Raw genomic sequence first — 19,835 nt, 5'->3', positions numbered from 1 at the left:
CCTCACACTCCCACCCATGTCTTTTTCCCAAGGGTCCCACACCCCTATTCCCTGTCTTTCCCCCAAAGACCTCACATCCATAGTCCGTGTGTTTTTTTCCCCAATGGCTGGACACCCATACTCCCTGTCTTGTTCCTGTGCCCCACACCCCTACTCTCTATCTTTTCCTTAAGGGCCACAAACCCCTACTCTCTATCTTTTCCTTAAGGGCCAAACATCCCTACTCTCTATCTTTTCCTTAAGGGCCAAACACCCCTACTCTCTATCTTTTCCTTAAGGGCCACACACCCCTACTCTCTACCCCCATCTTTTTCCTAAGGGCCACACACCCCTACTCTCTATCTTTTCCTAAGGGCCACACACCCCTACTCTCTATCTTTTCCTTAAGGGCCACACACCCCTACTCTCTACCCCCATCTTTTTCCTAAGGGCCACACACCCCTACTCTCTATCTTTTCCTAAGGGCCACACACCCCTACTCTCTATCTTTTCCTTAAGGGCCACACACCTCTACTCTCTATCTTTTCCTTAAGGGCCACACACCCCTACTCTCTATCTTTTCCTAAGGGCCACACCCCCCTACTCTCTATCTTTTTCCTAAGGGCCACACACCCCTACTCTCTATCTTTTCCTAAGGGCCACACACCCCTACTCTCTATCTTTTTCCTAAGGGCCACACACCCCTACTCTCTATCTTTTCCTTAAGGGCCACACACCCCTACTCTCTATCGTTTCCTTAAGGACCACACACTCCTACTCTCTACCCCTATCTTTTTCCTAAGGGCCACACACCCCTACTCTCTATCTTTTCCTTAAGGGCCAAACATCCCTACTCTCTATCTTTTCCTTAAGGGCCACACACCCCTACTCTCTATCTTTTCCTTAAGGGCCACACACCCCTACTCTCTATCTTTTCCTTAAGGGCCACACACCCCTACTCTCTAACTTTTCCTCAAGGGCCACACACTCCTACTCTCTATCTTTTCCTTAAGGGCCACACACCCCTACTGTCAATCTTTTCCTTAAGGGCCACACACCCCTACTCTCTACCCCCTGTCTTTCTCAGAAGAGTTCCACACCTCGACCTCCTTTCACCTGTCTTTTTTCGAAAGTTGTCCAACCCCAACCTCCTGTCTATATTCCCAAGGGCCCCACGCCCATACCTACCCCCAGTCTTTTCCCAAGGTTCACAAACCCCAAACTACCCCCCATACACCTAGACATCATCTTTCCAAGGGCCCCACGCACCCCCGTATTTCCCGGGGTCGTCGTTCGGGTCTTAGTCAGGGTAGTTAACAGGCACTGCCGTGGAGTTGTAGGACTGGAGACGGTTCGGGAGCTTTCTCACCATCTCGGGATTGGACCCGGAGAGGTCGTGTCGTTCCTCGGGGTCCTCCATCACATTGAAGAGCCACACGTTCTTCTGGTCGTCACCATCGGCGCCGTCGTCTTCGTAATGCAGGAGCGGAGTCGGCCCTTTACATTTGTAGGAAATTGTCATAGGGTCGGGGTAGATTCCCGGCTCTTCGATTGGTGGGATCGTCGATCCGTTTCCTGATAGTGAGAGAGAATGAGTGAATCAATTGATTTTTTTTTTCTGATGGCAATAAGCATTCACTGCTTTATTTCATCTCGCCCTCGAGAGGGAAAAGAAGAAGAAGAAGAACTGAGATAGAGAGAGAGAGAGAGAGAGAGAGAGAGAGAGAGAGAGAGAGAGAGAGAGAGAGCACGATGAGGTGTTTCAAAAGGCCTGCAGCATTTCTCCTTTTCATGTTGGGTCGAGTAATTCATTGCCTTGGAGAACTGGGGAATTAACACAACCAACCAAAAGTAGTTATGTGCAGATATCTACTAATGTTTCGTCATTATCATTACTGTTTTCACTGAATCTACCACCACCACCACCACCACTAATACTACTACCAAAAGCAACAACAATAAGAAGCTCCTCCAATATCTTGAGCAAGATCTCCTCCCTGAAAGCCAGTGCGGTTTTCGTGCGGAACGTGGGACTGCGGACATGACTTTTTTCTGCCCGCCAACTCCAGGAAAAATACCAGGAGCAACACAGCGTCCTCTTCATGACCTTTGTCTATCTGACCAAGGCTTTCGATACGGTCAGCAGAGAAGGCTTGTGGAACATCACGGAGGAGTTTGGCTGCCCCAGCAAGTTCATCACCATCGACCGGCAGTTCCACGATGATGATGAAAGTTCTGGATGACAGAGACGAGTCAGAGGTCTTCCCAGTGACAAACGGCGTCAAACAAGCTGCTTTCTCCCTCCGACTGGTATTCTCTGCCATGCTGACAGATGCCTTCCGCGACTGCGAAAAAGGAATCCACGTCAGGTCCAGAACTGACGGGAGATCGCTCATCCTCAGGCGCCTGCAGGCTATTACAAAGGTGAAAGAGACTGTAATCAGAGACTTCTTGTTTGCTGATGACTGCGTACTCAACGCCAGCACAGAGCAAAAGATGCTGTATGAAATGAACTGCTTCTCACAAGCCTGCAACAACTTCAGTTTCACATCAGCAACAAAAAGACCAAAATTATCTGCCAGCCTGCCCCAGGAAAGATATTCCAGAAGCCGCACATCACAGTGAAGGGGCAGAACCTCCAGACAGTCAACAACTTCACCCACCTGGGGAGCACGCTCTCTCGCGCACTGAACGTTGAGGTTAACAATAAGATCGCCAAAGGCAGCGCCGCCTTTAGGAAAGTCCGTGAGAGCGTCTGGGAGTGGAGACTAGGACTCGGCGCTACGCCAGCGGGACCTAGTCTACAGCAAATACGCCACACAGCTCAATCCCTATGTGTATGTACACACACACACTTCTTGGCTGATAGATGATGTTATATATACACACATTCATCACATTTAGGGTAGGTAGGCCTAATTGCTAACGACCCAGGTGAAGCCACCAGCTCAGGCTCAACGTGTGCATTGCAGAGATAATAGGTTGTACGGCCGTCAAGTGTAGCTATTCTGTTTTTGAAGGACCAGTTTCTCCTATTGGTTGCACCAGGAAAAGTTCGTCTTCTTCTTTTCCTCGAGCGCTTTTTTCAACGGTTGAAAAAGCAATGGTGCATGAGTTTAAATGCGAACGAACAAGTCTAATCAGTTGCGAACGATGGGCTTGGGTACATGTGAACAATTCAGACAGAAGCAGATGTTGAACTCATTAGACATACTATATTATTGGAACATCGCAGCAGACTGTTGTATTGTTGGTTTTGATCACACGTGTGCACAGACACACAAACACACACACTATGCTCTGTCAAAAACATTATACTGAGTGCTTTCTTAAATTTTCCCAGCACTGGCAATACACAGTTCATTAAAAAAACAACAACACACACACAAAAAACAACAACAACAAAAAACCCCTGTCAAATCAGCTACTCTAAACTGTGTCAAGTCATCATTACTTGGCTCCCTTGATTTTAGGATTTTGAGAGCACGTTTGTGAACTTTGTCGGCAGTGGTGCACGAAGAGAAGAAAAAGCGCGGATGTAACTAACCGGAAATAGCTGGTGGTTGAGTGGTTCAGTCTTGGAAATGGATATTCAGAACGAGGTCGTTGCAGATGTTGACTGAATTGAGAAATGTGTCAGTGTGATGAGAACCACTGATCTTCAGTAAATTGTTTAGATCTGTGGGTGAGAACGCTTCGAAGTGGGGCGGTTCACGCACCATTCGCAATCACACGCTGTTCGCATTTAGGCTTGCCCACACAACATGTACGGGTAAAAGAGAAGAATTTGTCAACCAATTGAATCCGTCCTGAGCCACACCGGCACACACACACCTTCACACACACACACACACACACACACACACACACACACAACCACACTGACACACATAAAACGACTGATGATTCCGAGTCAGTTCAGATGACTTCTTTTCTTTCCTTAGATTGAAAATTTCACTTTGATTATGAACTGAATCCAGGGGAATAATTTCACTCACACACACACACACACACACACACACACACACACACACACACACACACACACACACACACACACACACTGACACACACCCACTGACACACACACACACACACACACACACACACACACACACACACACACACTCACACACACACACACACACACACACACACACACACCGACACACTGCACACACACACACACTGACACACACACACACACACACACCGACAGACAGACAGACACACACACACACACACACACACACTGACACACACACACACACACACACACACACACACACACACACACACCGACACACACACACACACACACACACACACACTGACACACACACACACACACACACACACACTGACACACACACACACACACACACACACACACACACACACACACACACCGACACACACACACACACACACACACACACACACACACACACACACACACACACGCACACGGGCACACTGACACACGGCACACCGCACCGCACCACACACACACACACACACTGACGCATGCACGCACGCGGCACACACCTCGGCCGCCGGCGCCGACCACTCGGCACTTACTGTACTGACACTCACCGGTGGACACCGTACACACACCGGCCGTACACACACACACACACACACACACACACACACACACACACACACACACACAGAGTACAATTCGCTTAACGATTTGACCGGTGTGTTTGGTTGCATTTCTGTTTTTAGAGTGTCCCCCCCCCCCACCCCCCGTTCTCCCGAGCTGTAACCACAACAATATAAAAGTTTGTTATGAAGTTTACTGTTATTATACAGTCACAAAATGCTGTAACAGCACTTCCAAAGTTGGTAGAGAAGAGAGATGGGTGTTGGTTTAGGTTGTAAAACCTTTATTCAGGGGAATTTTAAAGCAGACAATTTGTTCTCAAATAAACAATGAGGCTTCTCGATTTTGAAATGTTAGCTTTTGGTTTCTTCAGGGCCAGTAACCAATACAGTTCTCGTGTGAAATCCCCACGTGCAAGATGGAACCAAAACAGAAGAAATTCAAAACCGGGGATTACAAGAAAGATCCTATTCCTACAACGGTATGAACAACATTTGTTGTATGTCCGTTTCAGCTTCTCAAACGGAAAACGAGTTTCCGTGCTTTCTTTAATGGCTGTACTTTCTTGGATTAGGAAAAGTACTCTCCCAAATAGGTTACTGAACTGGCATTTTATAAGGACTAACAGGAGTAAGCATTAGCAAGTGATCGATCCTTTTGCAATAATTGACTTCTGTCGACTTCATATATATATATAGACCTATTCAGATATAACATAGTTCAGATGAAATACGTGTCAGCTCGGTCTGCCATTTTTTATTCACTCAATTTTTGTAAATCATTGCATTGGGATCATTTGGGATGACGTGCACCTCACCCAAAACAAGCACCAACTGCCAATACATTCAAGAACAAACGTAACAATGCCATACAATGATCAGATATTTTAAGGAAGTTTGAAAATGAATCATCTCAATAATGAAGAGTCGAACCATTTCCAAAATTTCTAACGAATTATGTTATGAAGCAAAGAAGGGACTATTAAAAAGCTTCAAACGTTGATTTGTTCCAATCCAGCTACTACTAGTACTACTACTGTACTAGAACTTTGCTGCTAGTATTGTCTGGGAGGGGAAAAAAAGGAGGTCTCTGGTTGATAAGTGCTTGACTGTAAAAAGTAAAGCTGACAACATATCCTTAAAAAAAAGAGAAAATATATCAGAAACGCATGATTTACCTGTAGACATTTAAGACTAAAAGCCAATGCCATATTAGACAGCAAACCTTTTGAGAATGGGTCACAATATAAATAACTCTCACACATGTGCTTTACTCTTAGCAGTGCATCATTTACTATACTATTACTATTACTATTACTATGCAGCTAATAGACAGTGTAACTGTAAGACATATTTTATCAACTAATCAAGTTAACATGTTTTCAAGAGAAATGTTTTAAATTGGTTTTCTTTGCCAAATGCTTTTCAGTGATTTTCTTTTTTTCTTTCAGCAAGCAGAACAGGTTGCAGCATATAAAAAGAGTATGTATGTGATTTCCATTCTTTCTTAATTGTTGCTAATAATAAATAAAATTGATTTACACATAGCGCATACAATGATACATGTATACATACACAAATGCACGTGCCACAGACACTGAGACAGACACACACTCGTTAACTCATGAAAGATGGACATTGTTGTGACCATAGCAGCAGACGTTTTCATACAGGATGTCATTTCTTGTAACTAGGTATCCCAGATCTCCTAGAGAAAGATTGCCTGGAGTTGTTCAGCAAGGGCGTCAACAGATGTAATGTTGTTTCATTTTGATATATTTATAATCAAACTTACCGTCTGTGTTCAATGACTGTAATTTATTTGAGGTATATACTTTGAGGATATACTACACAGACAGACAGATAACTGTTAGATATAAAGAATGAAGGACTTTTGTCTAACAAAAGAATACAAGAACATGCAGAAATTATATTCATAGATGTTGTGTGCAAAACACTTCAAATAATTTGTGTGTATGCGTGTGTGTGTGTGAGTGTGTGTGGGTGTGGGTGTTTGTGCATGTACACGTGCATGTATATTTATGTCTTCAGCATGTGAAGTTGTTAATTCATGTGTGTCATGTCCACAGAGAGAGAAGAAAAACGAAGGAAGAAAGAAGAGAAGTTGATTCAACAATGGGAAAGAGAAAAACAGCGACAAGAAGAGGAACTGATTTCAGCCAAAGAAAAAGAAGAGGAGGAAAAACAAGCTAAACTTTGTACGTATATATATATACCCATTGTATTAATTAAGTTGTTTTTGTTTTGAGAGGTTGTGCTTCATACAACTTCTCATGCAATTGACGTGTAATATGTACATTGTTTTTACTGTTTAAGGAAAGAGAATCTCCAGTGCAAGGGAAGCAAATGTATTGTTATCACCAACCAGCTTATAAATCTATAGTAATGATTCAGTTACTTTGTGTCAAACAGTTTTCAAAATCATGTTTGTCACTGTATAAGTGTTGATTAATCAGTCAATTGATTTGAATTGAAATGATTTTGTTTTACAAATTCTCTGCAATTTTCTGTGTGTGTGTGTGTGTGTGTGTGTGTGTGTGTGTGTGTGTGTGTGTGTGTGTGTGTGATGTAATTTTAATGCATAGATTTTTGCATCTAGAACCAAAGGCCAGGTGCTGTATCATATAGTATTATCATTATTGTCTTTCTGTCAGACGAGCTAGAATTAATTTATAGTTTCTGAGCTTATGGGAAAACACAAGCTCCACAAGGTATGCTCATCTGACACTACAGATGGGTTTTTTATTTTTATTTTTTAAATTATTAGCCAATAAAGACTCATTTATAAGCTGAAAAAGACTTTTGCACAGTCAGTTTGAGTCACTTACAAGCTGTTTGTACAAATGAGAAGTTTTTTAAAAATTTTTTATTTTAAATCATTTTATTACATTTTCATTATATTTTTGTTGTTAACAACGCAACTAAGATAAGAACTACTCCACAAGTAGTCTGTGGCATTTGCGCATACAACTACTAGTAACATTTCAGCAGGTGAATCTAAATTTACCATTTATTTTTCTTTTGTTTCTTAGGGGATGAGTGGCATTGGGGTGACAATTTGTCAGGTTTTAGTAGGGGGACATCACAAGATATTTACATTTTTTGCTTTATTTATATTTTTAGTGTTTCGGTTTTGTTCCTATGGGATGATATGAATAATACATTGTGTTTCACTAAATTGATATGATTTTTTTTTTTTTCAGTGGGGCGACATCACACAGTGTCCATCGCTTTGCCAGGGTCCATTCTAGACAACGCCCAGTCCCGTGAGCTGCGATCCTATCTGGCAGGACAGGTCAGTCCACTCACATGCTGGGCTTGTTTTTCATGTTTCAGACAGCATGCAGTCATTTCATGGCCTTGCCTGTAGGCCTTTTCTCTTATTAACTACTGTAGCGTTGTGTTCCTATGGAGTGTTGTGTGCCTGTGATTATGATGTAGTTCATGCGTGTGTGTTACTTAGTGAGTCACTGAGTGTGTGTATGTGTTACATGGTGAAGATGTGTGTATTATGTTGTGAGCGGGTGTGAAGTTGACAGACAGCATACAAATCTCTTCTTGCTTTTTTTTTTTAATTTAATTTTCTGCATTCCAGTGTATGGGATAATAAAAACTTCATAAATAATACATCAAGAAAGATAGAACAAAGCAAGCTAAAAACCCATTTGATTTGATCTATGCGCAGAAAAGTTTGTATTTAAGTTTTGTTCCATCCAAAATTTGCTGATGGTTGTTTTTAGTTTGTTTTACTACTTACTGATTATTTATTATTTGATATATATTTTTCATTTTTCTTTGGTTTTGGGATGGAAGAGGCATTTGGTTTAATCAACTGTGCTGTTTTCTTTTCAGATTGCTCGTGCTGCTGTAGTGTTCAGTGTGGATGAGATTGTTGTGTTTGATGAAAATAACTCTCTGAGCAGGTGAGTTTTGATAGTTCATTTATTCATATTCCTTGCATCAGCTTATTTGATCAACTTTTGGTACTGTTCATTTATTTGCTTGATCATTGATTTACTGAACAATTTCTTTGATAACAGTTAAGAGTCTTTGGTTTAGTGATTTAAAAAAAAATTTATATACATATATTTTTTTACTTTTCCCCAGAAAGAGGACAACAGATGTGATCAGTTCTCAATATTCATCAGTTTCTAGTTCAGAAGCTGTTACCTATTTATCTATTCAGAGTAAACTATTTCATATTAGTCTTTGTTGTTCTGAAAGAGAACATGGTGACTAAGGGAAGTAAATTATTAAATTTTCTCTTCCAGTATTAAGATAAAAGCTATGGTAGTGGTTATAATTTCTGGCAGTGATGAAGTAGTTGAACATCAAAGCAGTGACTTGCAAAATATGTACCCAGTACCTGACAGTGATGAAAATTATGATTTGTCGCTTCATAACCACTACCATACTGATATTTATCGGTTACCACTTTTCACTGAATTGTGTTTAAACTGGAATGCAATTGCTTTTGTCATTTCCAAAGATGATTTATGTAACATGACATTAAAATTGAAAACTCAGAACAGTAGTGTGGCTGCTGTTTTGTCTGTTGAGGGGGCTTACTTGCACTTTGAAACAAAGAATTAAAATAGAAAAGTATATTACCAGTATCCAAATTAAATATATAATAAATTTGCTCAATCCTGGAACGCATGTATGCAGCTATTGATCTAGATCGTGTTGTCGCTCACAAAGTGGTATTTTTGCTTACAAGCTGATGTAACAGCGGCATTTGTATATTGTATGTGATGCCAAGGTGCTTTGACACACATTTTGTATCTTCTCTGTTGTCACTTTATATATATATATATATGTATTGCTTCAGTGTTCATAAGTTCATTGATTTTGATGCCCTTCTCACCTCTCTCTCTCTCTCTCTCTCTCTCTCTCTGTATGTCTGATGTTTCTTCTGTCTGGCTGTATACTATCTCTCTCTTCTCTCTCCCTCTACCTCATCCTCACTGTTTCTTGTCCCTATTCACTCATTTCTCTTAAGTCCGTTTGTTTTGTTTATTTCTAAAATAGAAAGAAAAAAACAACAAACTTATATGTGTATGGAGAAGTTTGAAATCATGTTAGGTTGGTTGTATATATTTGGTGAACTGAAAATGTAAAAAAACCAACAACAAAAAAACCAACAATATTTTTCTAGGGAAGGAGCAGTGGAAGACCAGTCCAAGCAGGGTTGCCTGCAGCTCCAGATGATTCTGGAGTACCTGGAGTGTCCCCAGTACCTCCGTAAAGCCATGTTTAAGCGCCACGGGTTTCTGCAGTATGCAGGTACAAAGATGCCAACTGTTGGCGATTTCACCATATTTTGTTACACTTGATTGCAGTTTGTTCCGACATTATACCAACGTCAAAATTGTTCCGACGAGTTCATTTTCGACTACATAGCGTGGTCACATGCTTTCCTGTCATAACATTACCCAGATGCTTTAGACCTGTTGATCATGAAGCCAGGGCAGTCACTACTAACCCTGGTTGAAGAGAAGAGCACTTTCAGCCCAAAACAGAAATATCAGCCTTGTGCTTTTCGTTTAGTTTACTTGTTCTCAGTGAGCTCACTGTGTATTAAGTGGATTGTTTTCATTCTTCCTATTTTTTAGTTAAGATGTGTGTGCAACACGTGCACCCAAAATGTATACAGGTCGGTGACCTTACATTAAAATTCTTGTGTTCTTGTGTTCTTGCGTTCTACTAACCCTGGTCTCATGTGATGATGCCTTGCTAATCATGTGCGTGTTTACATTGAAACAGCATTTAGTGGACCAGTCAGCTTAATCATTGCAGTTACACTGTGTTACAGGTAGTCCTAAGTGTTTGTATGCCTTGTAGATGAAATGTATGTTTAACAACACATACTTAACCATGCCCCACTAGTGCAGACTCTGGCAGGAGTTTGACATTCCAGTCCTGTGCAAACTACTACCTGCCTGTGTGGAGAAAACAAAAGTAGCTATGGCTGTTAACCTCCCGGAAGTAGGTTTCCTCCCCTTTGCCTCCCTGACGAGTGCCCACTTCAGATAAATGTAATTTTAGGAAGAAATTTTTCTTTTGCTGATATGGCTCTGGTTCTGAGTGTTCCTATCAAATTCAAAGTGTTCCTACCATTTTTTTAATTTTTTTATTGTTCCTACATACACTTGACAGGGGTTGGCATCTCTGCAGGTAATGCTGTTTTCTTACCAGTCAGTTAATGCAGTTTACTTACATGCTGGTCAGGGATACTGTAAAATTTACTGAAGTGTTTTATCAATAGAAGATTGATTTGATTTGTCATAAAAAAATGTATGAAGTTTTTAAAAGAAAAAAAAAATCTCTGACATGTATTATTGCCATTAAAATGTCTGTCTCTCAAATGATGTAATTCCCATGAAATGGTAAACATGAAACAGTGTTGGAATAGAAAAAGAAATACAAAAATCACAAGCAAGAAAAACTCAACAACTAATTCACGCTGTACTTCTTTTTACATATGCACGAAAAAAGCTTTTTTGACTGACTTGTGTATAGGGTTAACTTGTCCTTTCCCAGACAGTCCATAAATTTAAGTGAACCCTGAACAATGACGATATCACCAGGTTTGCTGAACCCCCTTGACAGCCCCCACCACATGAGGGCGGCAGACGACGCTCCCTTCAGGGAGGGGGTGGTGCTGAACAAGCCTGTCAAGGAGAACGGAGGGTCCTATGCTGATGTCGGTCTGATGAAGGTAAAACCAGAGTGGCTGATTCCTTTAGCAGAGTTGAAGGAGAAAAAAACATGATGTTTGCAGCATTTGTTGAAGGAAGCTCCCCCCCCCCCCACCCTCACCCCCACCCCACACACACACACACGCACACACACACACACACACACTGAACAAACCTGTCAAGGAGAACGGAGGGTCCTATGCTAACGTCGGTCTGATGAAGGTATAACCAGAGTGGCTGATTACTTTCGCAGAGTTGAAGGAGAAAAAAACGTGATGTTTGCAGTGTTTGTTGAAGGAACCCCCCACTCACACACACACACACACACACACACACACACTGACACGCATTGAACAAACCTGTCAAGGAGAACGGAGGGTCCTACGCTGATGTCGGTCTGATGAAGGTAAAACCAGAGTGGCTGATTCCTTTTACAGAGTTGAAGTTAAAAAAACATGATGTTCGCAGCATTTGTTGAAGGAAGCCCCCACTCACACACACACACACACACACACACACTGAACAAACCTGTCAAGGAGAACGGAGGGTCCTACGCTGATGTCGGTCTGATGAAGGTATAACCAGAGTGGCTGATTCCTTTCGCAGAGTTGAAGGAGAAAAAATGTGATGTTTGCAGTGTTTGTTGAAGGAACCCACCACTCACATACACACACACCACACACACACACACACACACACACACACTACCACATATCAACGTGAACTGATGATGTTTTTTGTGCATGTTTTGTTGGTTGTTTTTAGGTTTTTATTTTTATTATTATTTTTTTAATTGCAGTAACTCCCAAGCAGTTTTCTGTTTCAGGTACTGGAAAATGATTCTAATAAGAAAATGAGAAAATATCAAATTGTGAAATATGATTTCTGTTTTTGAATTTTCGCAAGGTACAAAGCATTGTATTCAGTTTTTAATTTGAACTCACACTGCTTGGCTTGATGGCAGTAAAAGACTCAGGAAAATGTTATGATGAAAATCAGCTGTCTGTATTTCAACTGAGTTGTGGAAGAAAAAGAAAAAAAGAAAGAAAAAGATAAAAGAAACAGTAGAAATACAGGTATTTGAATTGTACCATTGACGGTGACGCAGTTTTCCAGTTTTCATTAAGTTCACTTTGGAATGATAATTGTTTGCAGCAGTGTGTTGATCAGTTTTCAGTTTCAGTTTCTCAAGGAGGTGTCACTGTGTTTGGACAAATCCATTTACGCTACACCACATCAGCTAGGCAGATACCTGACCAGCAGCATAACCTAATGCGCTTAGTCAGGCCTTGAGTGCATGCATATATGTTTGTGTACTTATCGCAGAATGGATTTCTTCTACAGAATTTTGCCAGAGGACAACACTCTTGTTGCCATGGGTTCTTTTTCAGTGCACCAAGTGTGTGCTGCACATTGGACCTCGGTTTATTGCCTCAACCGAACGACTAGTGATCAGGGTTTGATGCCTGGTTTCAGCATGGTGTTGTATTCTTAGGAAAGACACTTTGATTTTCATCATTCCACTCCAGTGTGAATGGGTACCTGACTTTGGTTGGGGAAGGTTGAAATGGGGGAAGGAGAGGTTTGGGCCCTGCCTTTCTGCCTTCCTCTGTGAAGTCCTATAGTGGCAGTAGATGTGAATTCACTGCCCAATGGCTGTAACAGACTGGGACCTGAAACGTTTAACTCACTCCAGATGATGGAACGCTATAGCATTCCTGACGTAAGGTAGCATTCTGGATGATGGAACGCTATTGCGGTTTCGACAACTAAAATTTTTTTCCACATTTTCCTCATGGGGTAGCATAACAATCACAGCTACACCGGGCATTGTGAACGTGTCAAGGGTCAAATGGAAAGTTTCTTCATGAGATTCCATAACAACACACTCCACAGCAAGCCAGCAAGTTCAGGACCCCACATGACAAGCTAATCTGCATACCTATTGAAAATGGCATCGCAGGCGATACAAGTGGAAATTTTTTTGAGCAAACTAGATCACGACAGCAGCTTTTACTGCTGCTGAAGTGATTGAAAAGCTTCAAACTGAAGGTTTCGCCAGGCAGTGAAGAAAGCTACCAGCAAGAAGTTACTGATAGCGAGAGCAGTGAAAGGGGAGGGGGGTGGGCATTCACATGAAATGAGGAGAGGGGTCAGTTGGTCAAGTACAGTGAGTTTCATTCATTTACTTTATGTTTTGTATTTTTTGTGTTTTTTTTTTTTCCTAACCCCAACAAATGGGTCATCTGTTGGGAAAAGCAAGGGAGAAAACTATTCGTCCGGAGTGAGTTAAACTGATGTGTTGCCTTTGCAGGAAATCCAGCTGGATAAACAGATCGCCCCCAATGTGCGAGTCACCGTGAAGATGGACAAAAACACAGGTCAGCACATCCAACAATATTTTTGACGGTTTGCGGTCAGCTCTTCCATGAAAGTCACTTCCACCTGAAAATGATCTGGGGACTTTTCTGTTGCTGTGCATGCTTGTTAAACCTTTCACTTCCAATCTCGGATATATCTGCGGTTTAGGGGTAACTGCATTATCAGTGCTGCAGCTACTCATTTGCATACGCTTACTACCTTGCAAATGGCATTCATTTTCCTTCAAGGAAACACAATATTCTTTTACATACTTTTGAGCACAATTTTATTTTTTGTGATATTTTTTTTAGAGATTGGTGATTGTTTTGCAAAAATTACAAATAGTTTTGGAAGTGAAAGGGTTAAGTCAATAAATGATTGCAGTGCTCTTGAAACCTCTGCTGCTTCTTCATAAGTCTTTTACCATCATAATCTGTTAGAAATGAAAAAAAGTTCTACTAAAGTGCTATGGTTATCAAAGTTAACTAAAATGAATGTCAATGCCAGAAAAAGAGTATTTCTTTGTCCCCCCAAAACCATTTAAGTACAGTAGTTACTCACCAGAAAACAAGCTCGTCATTAATATATAGAAAAAAAAGAGTAATATGAGTACTTGATGTTGTCAGTGCCATCAGTGAGAATGTCAGCAGTATTAATATGACAGTGGATAGTTTCTGTGTATACAAATGTAGAATCAGTAAAGTGAAGCCAACATTACCAATGTTCTTTAATGATCTCGAACAGGCATATGTAGTAGATAAATATTTTAAAAATAACTATGGAGCATAACAAATTTGTGCAAAACAGGGCACTATATGCATGTTTGGTACAAGATAAAGGGATAAAATGTAACCATGGATTTAATACATTCTTGAGTATGTATTGTTCTGACTACATTATGTTATTGTGGAACTGTCAATATTCAGAACATTGTCATGTTTTTACCTCCTGATGCACAGAGTATATAAATTTTGTATCTGTAAACATCTGTCTTTAAGAAATGAAAAATGTTGGAAAAAAAAAAAAAAAAGATGGTGGAAGTAGTTTGGATAGATTTACTTCTTTTTTTTCTAATGTATTGAAGGTGTGTGACATACAAGTGCTGTCTTTCCTTTCTTTCTCTCTCTTCCTTCCTCAGTCCCCTCTCTCCCCCCTGCCCCCCCTCCCCAAACCTCTCCACCTCAACAGCCCCCTATTCAGTTGAAAAATTCTTCTTGTCATTAATTTTCAGAAATGAGGATTTCTAAGTAATGTTGATAGAAATAATGATAACAGAAATAATAATAATGATAGTAATAATAATGATAATGATAATAATATCATTTATTTTCAGTCTAATATCATCGTCTTAGATGAACATACTTTAAATAGATAAATGAACGTCTTTCCTGCTGCGACGGCCAGGTGGCAAGAAGCGGAGGGGGAAGGTGGTGTCCCCCCAGGCCCCGCGGGAGGAGAGGGGGCTGTACTGGGGGTACCAGGTGCGCCTGGCCAGCAGTCTGGGTCAGGTGATCACCGAGTGCCCCTACGACGATGGCTATGACCTCACCATCGGCACCTCTGAGCGTGGAGACCCCGTGGATTCCCTGGAGCTCCCTGCGTTTAAGTCAGTGCTCTGGTTTTTTTTCTTTTTCTTTTTCTTTTCTTGCTTGCTGTCCTTCATTGTTGTTGAATCTTTTGTTTAATCTTTAATTGTGATATGTATGTGATAGTCAGTCGTGTCCGACTATGACCATGAGAACAGCAGAGGAGGCAACTGCTGTCCCAGCTATTTATTATTATTATTATTATTATATTTATATAGCGCTGAATCTTGTGCAGAGACAAATCAAAGCGCTTTCGCACCAGTCATTCACATGCATGCATAACTCTAAAACTGGAAAAACTGAAGACAAGGAAGAGGCAGGGAAGGGAGGCTATTTTAGGAAGAGGCGGGTTTTAAGACCATACTTGAAAGAGCTGAGTGTGGAGACCTGATGAAGGGAAAGAGTAAGTTCATTTCAGTTGCAAGGTCCAGAGACAGAGAAAGAATGGTGGCCAACAGTAGAGTGTTTGAATCTAGGTATGCGTATGGGTATGGCTAGAATTTGATTATAGTGGAGAGTGTCTTGCCCAAGTTACATCCTCACTCGGACAAGAGGGTTTTAGGACAGTCGGCGTTGGGATGGTTCCCAAAGGCCAACTAGCCCCCAAGGCTGCAGCACTAAGAGCCACTGCAATCTTAATTACTTATGGGTTTTTTGTGTTTTTTTTGTTCGTGGACATTCAAAACTGGATGACTCTAAATAAGGTACAATTGAATGCTGACAAAACAGAAGCAATGATCATAAGAACTAAACAAAAACTCTCTTCCATAGCAACTGACACAATCAAACTTGGCAGTACATCCATCCCTCTTTCCAGCTCAGGAAGGAACCTTGGCGCTGTCCTTGACAACACACTGTCCATGCAAATATTTATCAATCAGACATGTCAATCCTGCAACTGTTAATTATGGCGCATCAGATCCATTTGGAAATATCTGTCCACCGATGCAACATCTAGACTTGTTGTTTCTCTCATTCTCTCTTGCCTTGACAACTGTAATTCTCTATAGTCTGGTTTGCCTGCTTCATCCATTCAGTCCCTCCAGCGTATAAAAAACTCTGGTGCCCGACTCATCCTCAGAAAGAAAAGATCTGAGCACATCACTCCTCTTTTGCACATCTCCATTGGCTCCCTGTCTCACACAGAATAAAGTATAAGATCAGCAATCTGTGTTATAAATGTATTCACAAATCTGCCTCTTCCTATCTCTGTGGCTGCCGTCACCTTTACACTCTCTACGATTGGCTTCGGATCCACTCTGTTTATGCATATCCAGATTCAAACACTCCACTCTTGGCTGCCGTTCTTTCTTTGTCTCTGGACCTTGCATTTGGAATGAACTTCCTCTTTCGCTTTGTCAGGTCTCCACACTCACCTCTATCAAGTCTGGCCTTAAAACCCACCTCTTCCCAAAGTAGCCTTCCTCCTTTGCCTCTTCCTTGTCTTCAGTTTTGGAATAATGCATGCGTATGAATGACTGGTGTGAAAGTGCTTTGATCTCTGCACAAGATTCAGCGCTATATGAATACTATCACGCACACACATGCACCCCCCCCGCCCCCTCCCCACCCACACACACTAATGATGGATGTCCTGTGTTGCAGACACGCCCTGGTGGTGTTTGGAGGACTGCTGGGTCTGGAGGCCAGCCTGGACGCTGACCCCAGTCTGGACGAGGATGACCCCAGCTTGTTGTTCCACCACTACATCAACTCCTGCCCCGACCAGGGCAGTCGTACCATCAGGACTGAGGTAAAAGAACCCCCCACCCCCTACCCTCCCAACCACTGCCCCTGTTGTTTGGCTTGTGTTCATGATAGGTGGAAGGTGGCAGGATGGTTAAGACACTCACCTGCCAATACAGACCGTGTGTTCGAATCCTGCTCTCACCCATTCTCCCAAGTTAGACTGGAAAATCAAACTGAATGTCTAGTTTTTCAGATGAGACGATAAACTGAGTTCCCAACTGCAGCATGCACTTAGCGCAGTGAAAAAGAAGCCATGGCAACGAGAGTGTTGTCCTCTGGCAAAGTTATGTCAAAAGAAATCCACTCTGATTGGAACACAAATATACAAGCATGCACTCAAGGCCTGACAAATGCGTTGGGTTATGCTGCTGTCAGGCATCTGCCTAGCAGATGTGATGCAGCATATATAGAATAGAATAGAATAGAATATGTCTTTATTACCAAGTGTACCGGGGTCACAAGGAATATTGGGGGGGATAGTACATAACAAGATACGAACATAAATCGAAAATCATACACAAACACAGATACAGTAGAAATAAGATACATACAAGTGCATATCAATATAAAAACTTGTGCGTACTCACGCATGCATGCACTACACACACACACACACACACACACACACATGTTTGAACAGAAGCTGCATATTACATGTGGATGGGGCTTATGAGTAGATATTCAGGTAGATGGTTGTTGGTTGCACAATTCTATTTATCACACTGGATTTGTTCGAGAGACAGGGCATTGACTGCTTTGGGGAAAAAGCTATTGGCGAAGTGATTGGTTTTCGTCCTTATTCTTCTGTGCCATCGACCAGAGGGGAGCATCTCAAAAATCCCCAAAGCTGGATGTGATTCGTCCTGGCTGATTGATTTTGCTGATATATGGATTTGTCTGAAGGCAATGAGGCCTCCTTGAGAAACTGAAACTCTTGATAAGTGTGTCAGTAATGCAATGATTCATTTCCATTGTAAAAATGATGATGCATAACTCAGTTTTATTTGGCTCGATTCCTAGTCCATATCCTGCTCAGAGAACCTAATTGGATCCCGTTAAAAGCAAATGTGACATAAAAAAAATCTTTAAAAATTTCTTTTGCCAAAAACATCCATCATAGTCTTACAGTTATAAAGAAAAAGTATATATGACCTTTTTGACAGATCATCAGGTAACCAGTCAAACTACATATCAAAAAAAAAAGAGTATATATATATACCAGACAGTGAGATTTGACACAACAAAAGTGTGAACGCAGTTTGTGAGTAATGCATCGTTGAATTGATTTCCATCATCATCTTTTACCACTTTATTTACTCTTAATGTCCAGAGCGTTTTATAGTACCTTTCTTTCTTTCATTTTTTGTTGTACAAAATTATTTTACTTTATTTATTCATTTCATTATTTATTCACTTATTTATTTTCTGACTTGCTGAATTTTTAATATAGCATACGTTATGTTATGTTGGACTGAGTGAGTATTACATGTACCTTGAAAACACGTTACACAGTTTATAGGAACATGTGTTGTTTAGTGCCAATATTATTTTTTCTTTTTTTGTTTGTAACATTCCATATATTGTTATCAATCTAGTATATGTCGTGTGTCTCTCTCTCCCTCCCTCTCTCTCGTTCTCTCTCCCTCACTCTATCTCCCTGTTTCTCTCCCTCCCTCTCTCTCGTTCTCTCTCCCTCACTCTATCTCCCTGTTTCTCTCCCTCCCTCTCTCTCGTTCTCTCTCCCTCTCTCTATCTCCCTGTTTCTCTCCCTCCCTCTCTCTCGTTCTCTCTCCCTCACTCTATCTCACTGTTTCTGTCCTTCTCTCTCGTTCTCTCTACCCCTCTCTATCTCCCTGTTTCTCTCCCTCCCTCTCTCTGAGTGTTTGTAGTTGTCTTTCCCATAGTTTTTTGTTTTATTTTAAAATCAAAAGAAAAATTGATACATGTACAACTTTGACTGATGTAGCTCATGGAATAGTACTCTCTCTATATTGATATTTGTAATCAGGATATGATCATTATTTGTGCTCTTTTTTCTTTTCTTGTTGTGTGGAATAACACACATTGTACTGTATGCCTGACAGGCACAACAGCTGAGTGGTTAAAGCATTGGACTTTCAATCTGAGGGTACCGGGTTCAAATCTCGGTAATGGCGCCTGATGGTTAAAGGGTGGAGATTTTTACGATCTCCCAGGTCAACATATGTGCAGACCTGCTTTTGCCTGAGCCCCCTTCATGTGTGTACACAAGCAGAATATCAAATACGCACGTTAAAGATCCTGTAATCCATGTCACCGTTTGGTGGGTTACGGAGACGAGACAGAGTGACATGAATACTGGTGTGTGTGTCGGCAGGAAGCCATCCTGATCACTATGTCAGCACTGAGACCCAAGATATCTGCGGCAGTGGGCGTGGGCAAGACAAACGGAGAGTCCTGATACAGTCTTGTGTTTTTACTTCTGTGCTGTGGGCAAGAATATGACTGGAAGTTCATTAAGATGCGTATGGATGACCGATGAGAATAAATATTTGTACATAACAGTTATATTATTGTGTATGTGTGTGTGTGTGAGGGAGAGGGAGAGAGAGTCTAGTTTGTGGGACTACATATCTGTGCATATTCGTTGTATGAAATATTTGCGTATTGTGCCTTCCCTCTTCCCTACTTTCTGTGCATGGAGACAGCATGAACGTTTGGCTTGACTTGTGTATTGCACAGAGTTGGGCGAGCACACACACACACACACACACAGACACACACACACAACTGCAGACACACACAAACACAACTCTGCAGACACACACACACACACACACACACACAACTG

General features: G+C 41.4%; 1 protein-coding gene across 1 annotated transcript; it reads left to right on the top strand.

Moving 5' to 3' along the window:
• The first annotated feature begins 4,972 nt into the window (after positions 1–4,972).
• Positions 4,973–19,552, top strand: LOC143283301 (28S rRNA (uridine-N(3))-methyltransferase-like). The gene is made up of 11 exons (XM_076589485.1): positions 4,973–5,069; positions 6,039–6,069; positions 6,678–6,806; positions 7,812–7,903; positions 8,461–8,531; positions 9,767–9,894; positions 11,199–11,329; positions 13,624–13,690; positions 15,075–15,276; positions 16,862–17,009; positions 19,362–19,552. The coding sequence occupies exons 1-11, from the start codon at positions 5,007–5,009 to the stop codon at positions 19,443–19,445; spliced, it is 1,146 nt and encodes a 381-aa protein (XP_076445600.1). The 5' UTR covers positions 4,973–5,006; the 3' UTR covers positions 19,446–19,552.
• The last annotated feature ends 283 nt before the right edge of the window (positions 19,553–19,835 follow it).

The sequence above is a fragment of the Babylonia areolata genome, chromosome 6, assembly GCF_041734735.1.
Source record: "Babylonia areolata isolate BAREFJ2019XMU chromosome 6, ASM4173473v1, whole genome shotgun sequence".
NCBI classification, from domain to species: domain Eukaryota; kingdom Metazoa; phylum Mollusca; class Gastropoda; order Neogastropoda; family Buccinidae; genus Babylonia; species Babylonia areolata.
The sequence above is the reverse complement of the archived record's forward strand: the minus strand, read 5'-3'. Positions and strand labels throughout refer to the sequence as shown.

Bases quoted from the DNA above. Each gene is read 5' to 3' on its own strand.
- LOC143283301 (XM_076589485.1), top strand. From the start codon at position 5,007: ATGGAACCAAAACAGAAGAAATTCAAAACCGGGGATTACAAGAAAGAT. The intron at 5,070-6,038 runs GTATGAACAACA...TTTTTCTTTCAG, and splicing joins AAGATCCTATTCCTACAACG to CAAGCAGAACAGGTTGCAGC. The intron at 7,904-8,460 runs GTCAGTCCACTC...TTTTCTTTTCAG, and splicing joins GATCCTATCTGGCAGGACAG to ATTGCTCGTGCTGCTGTAGT.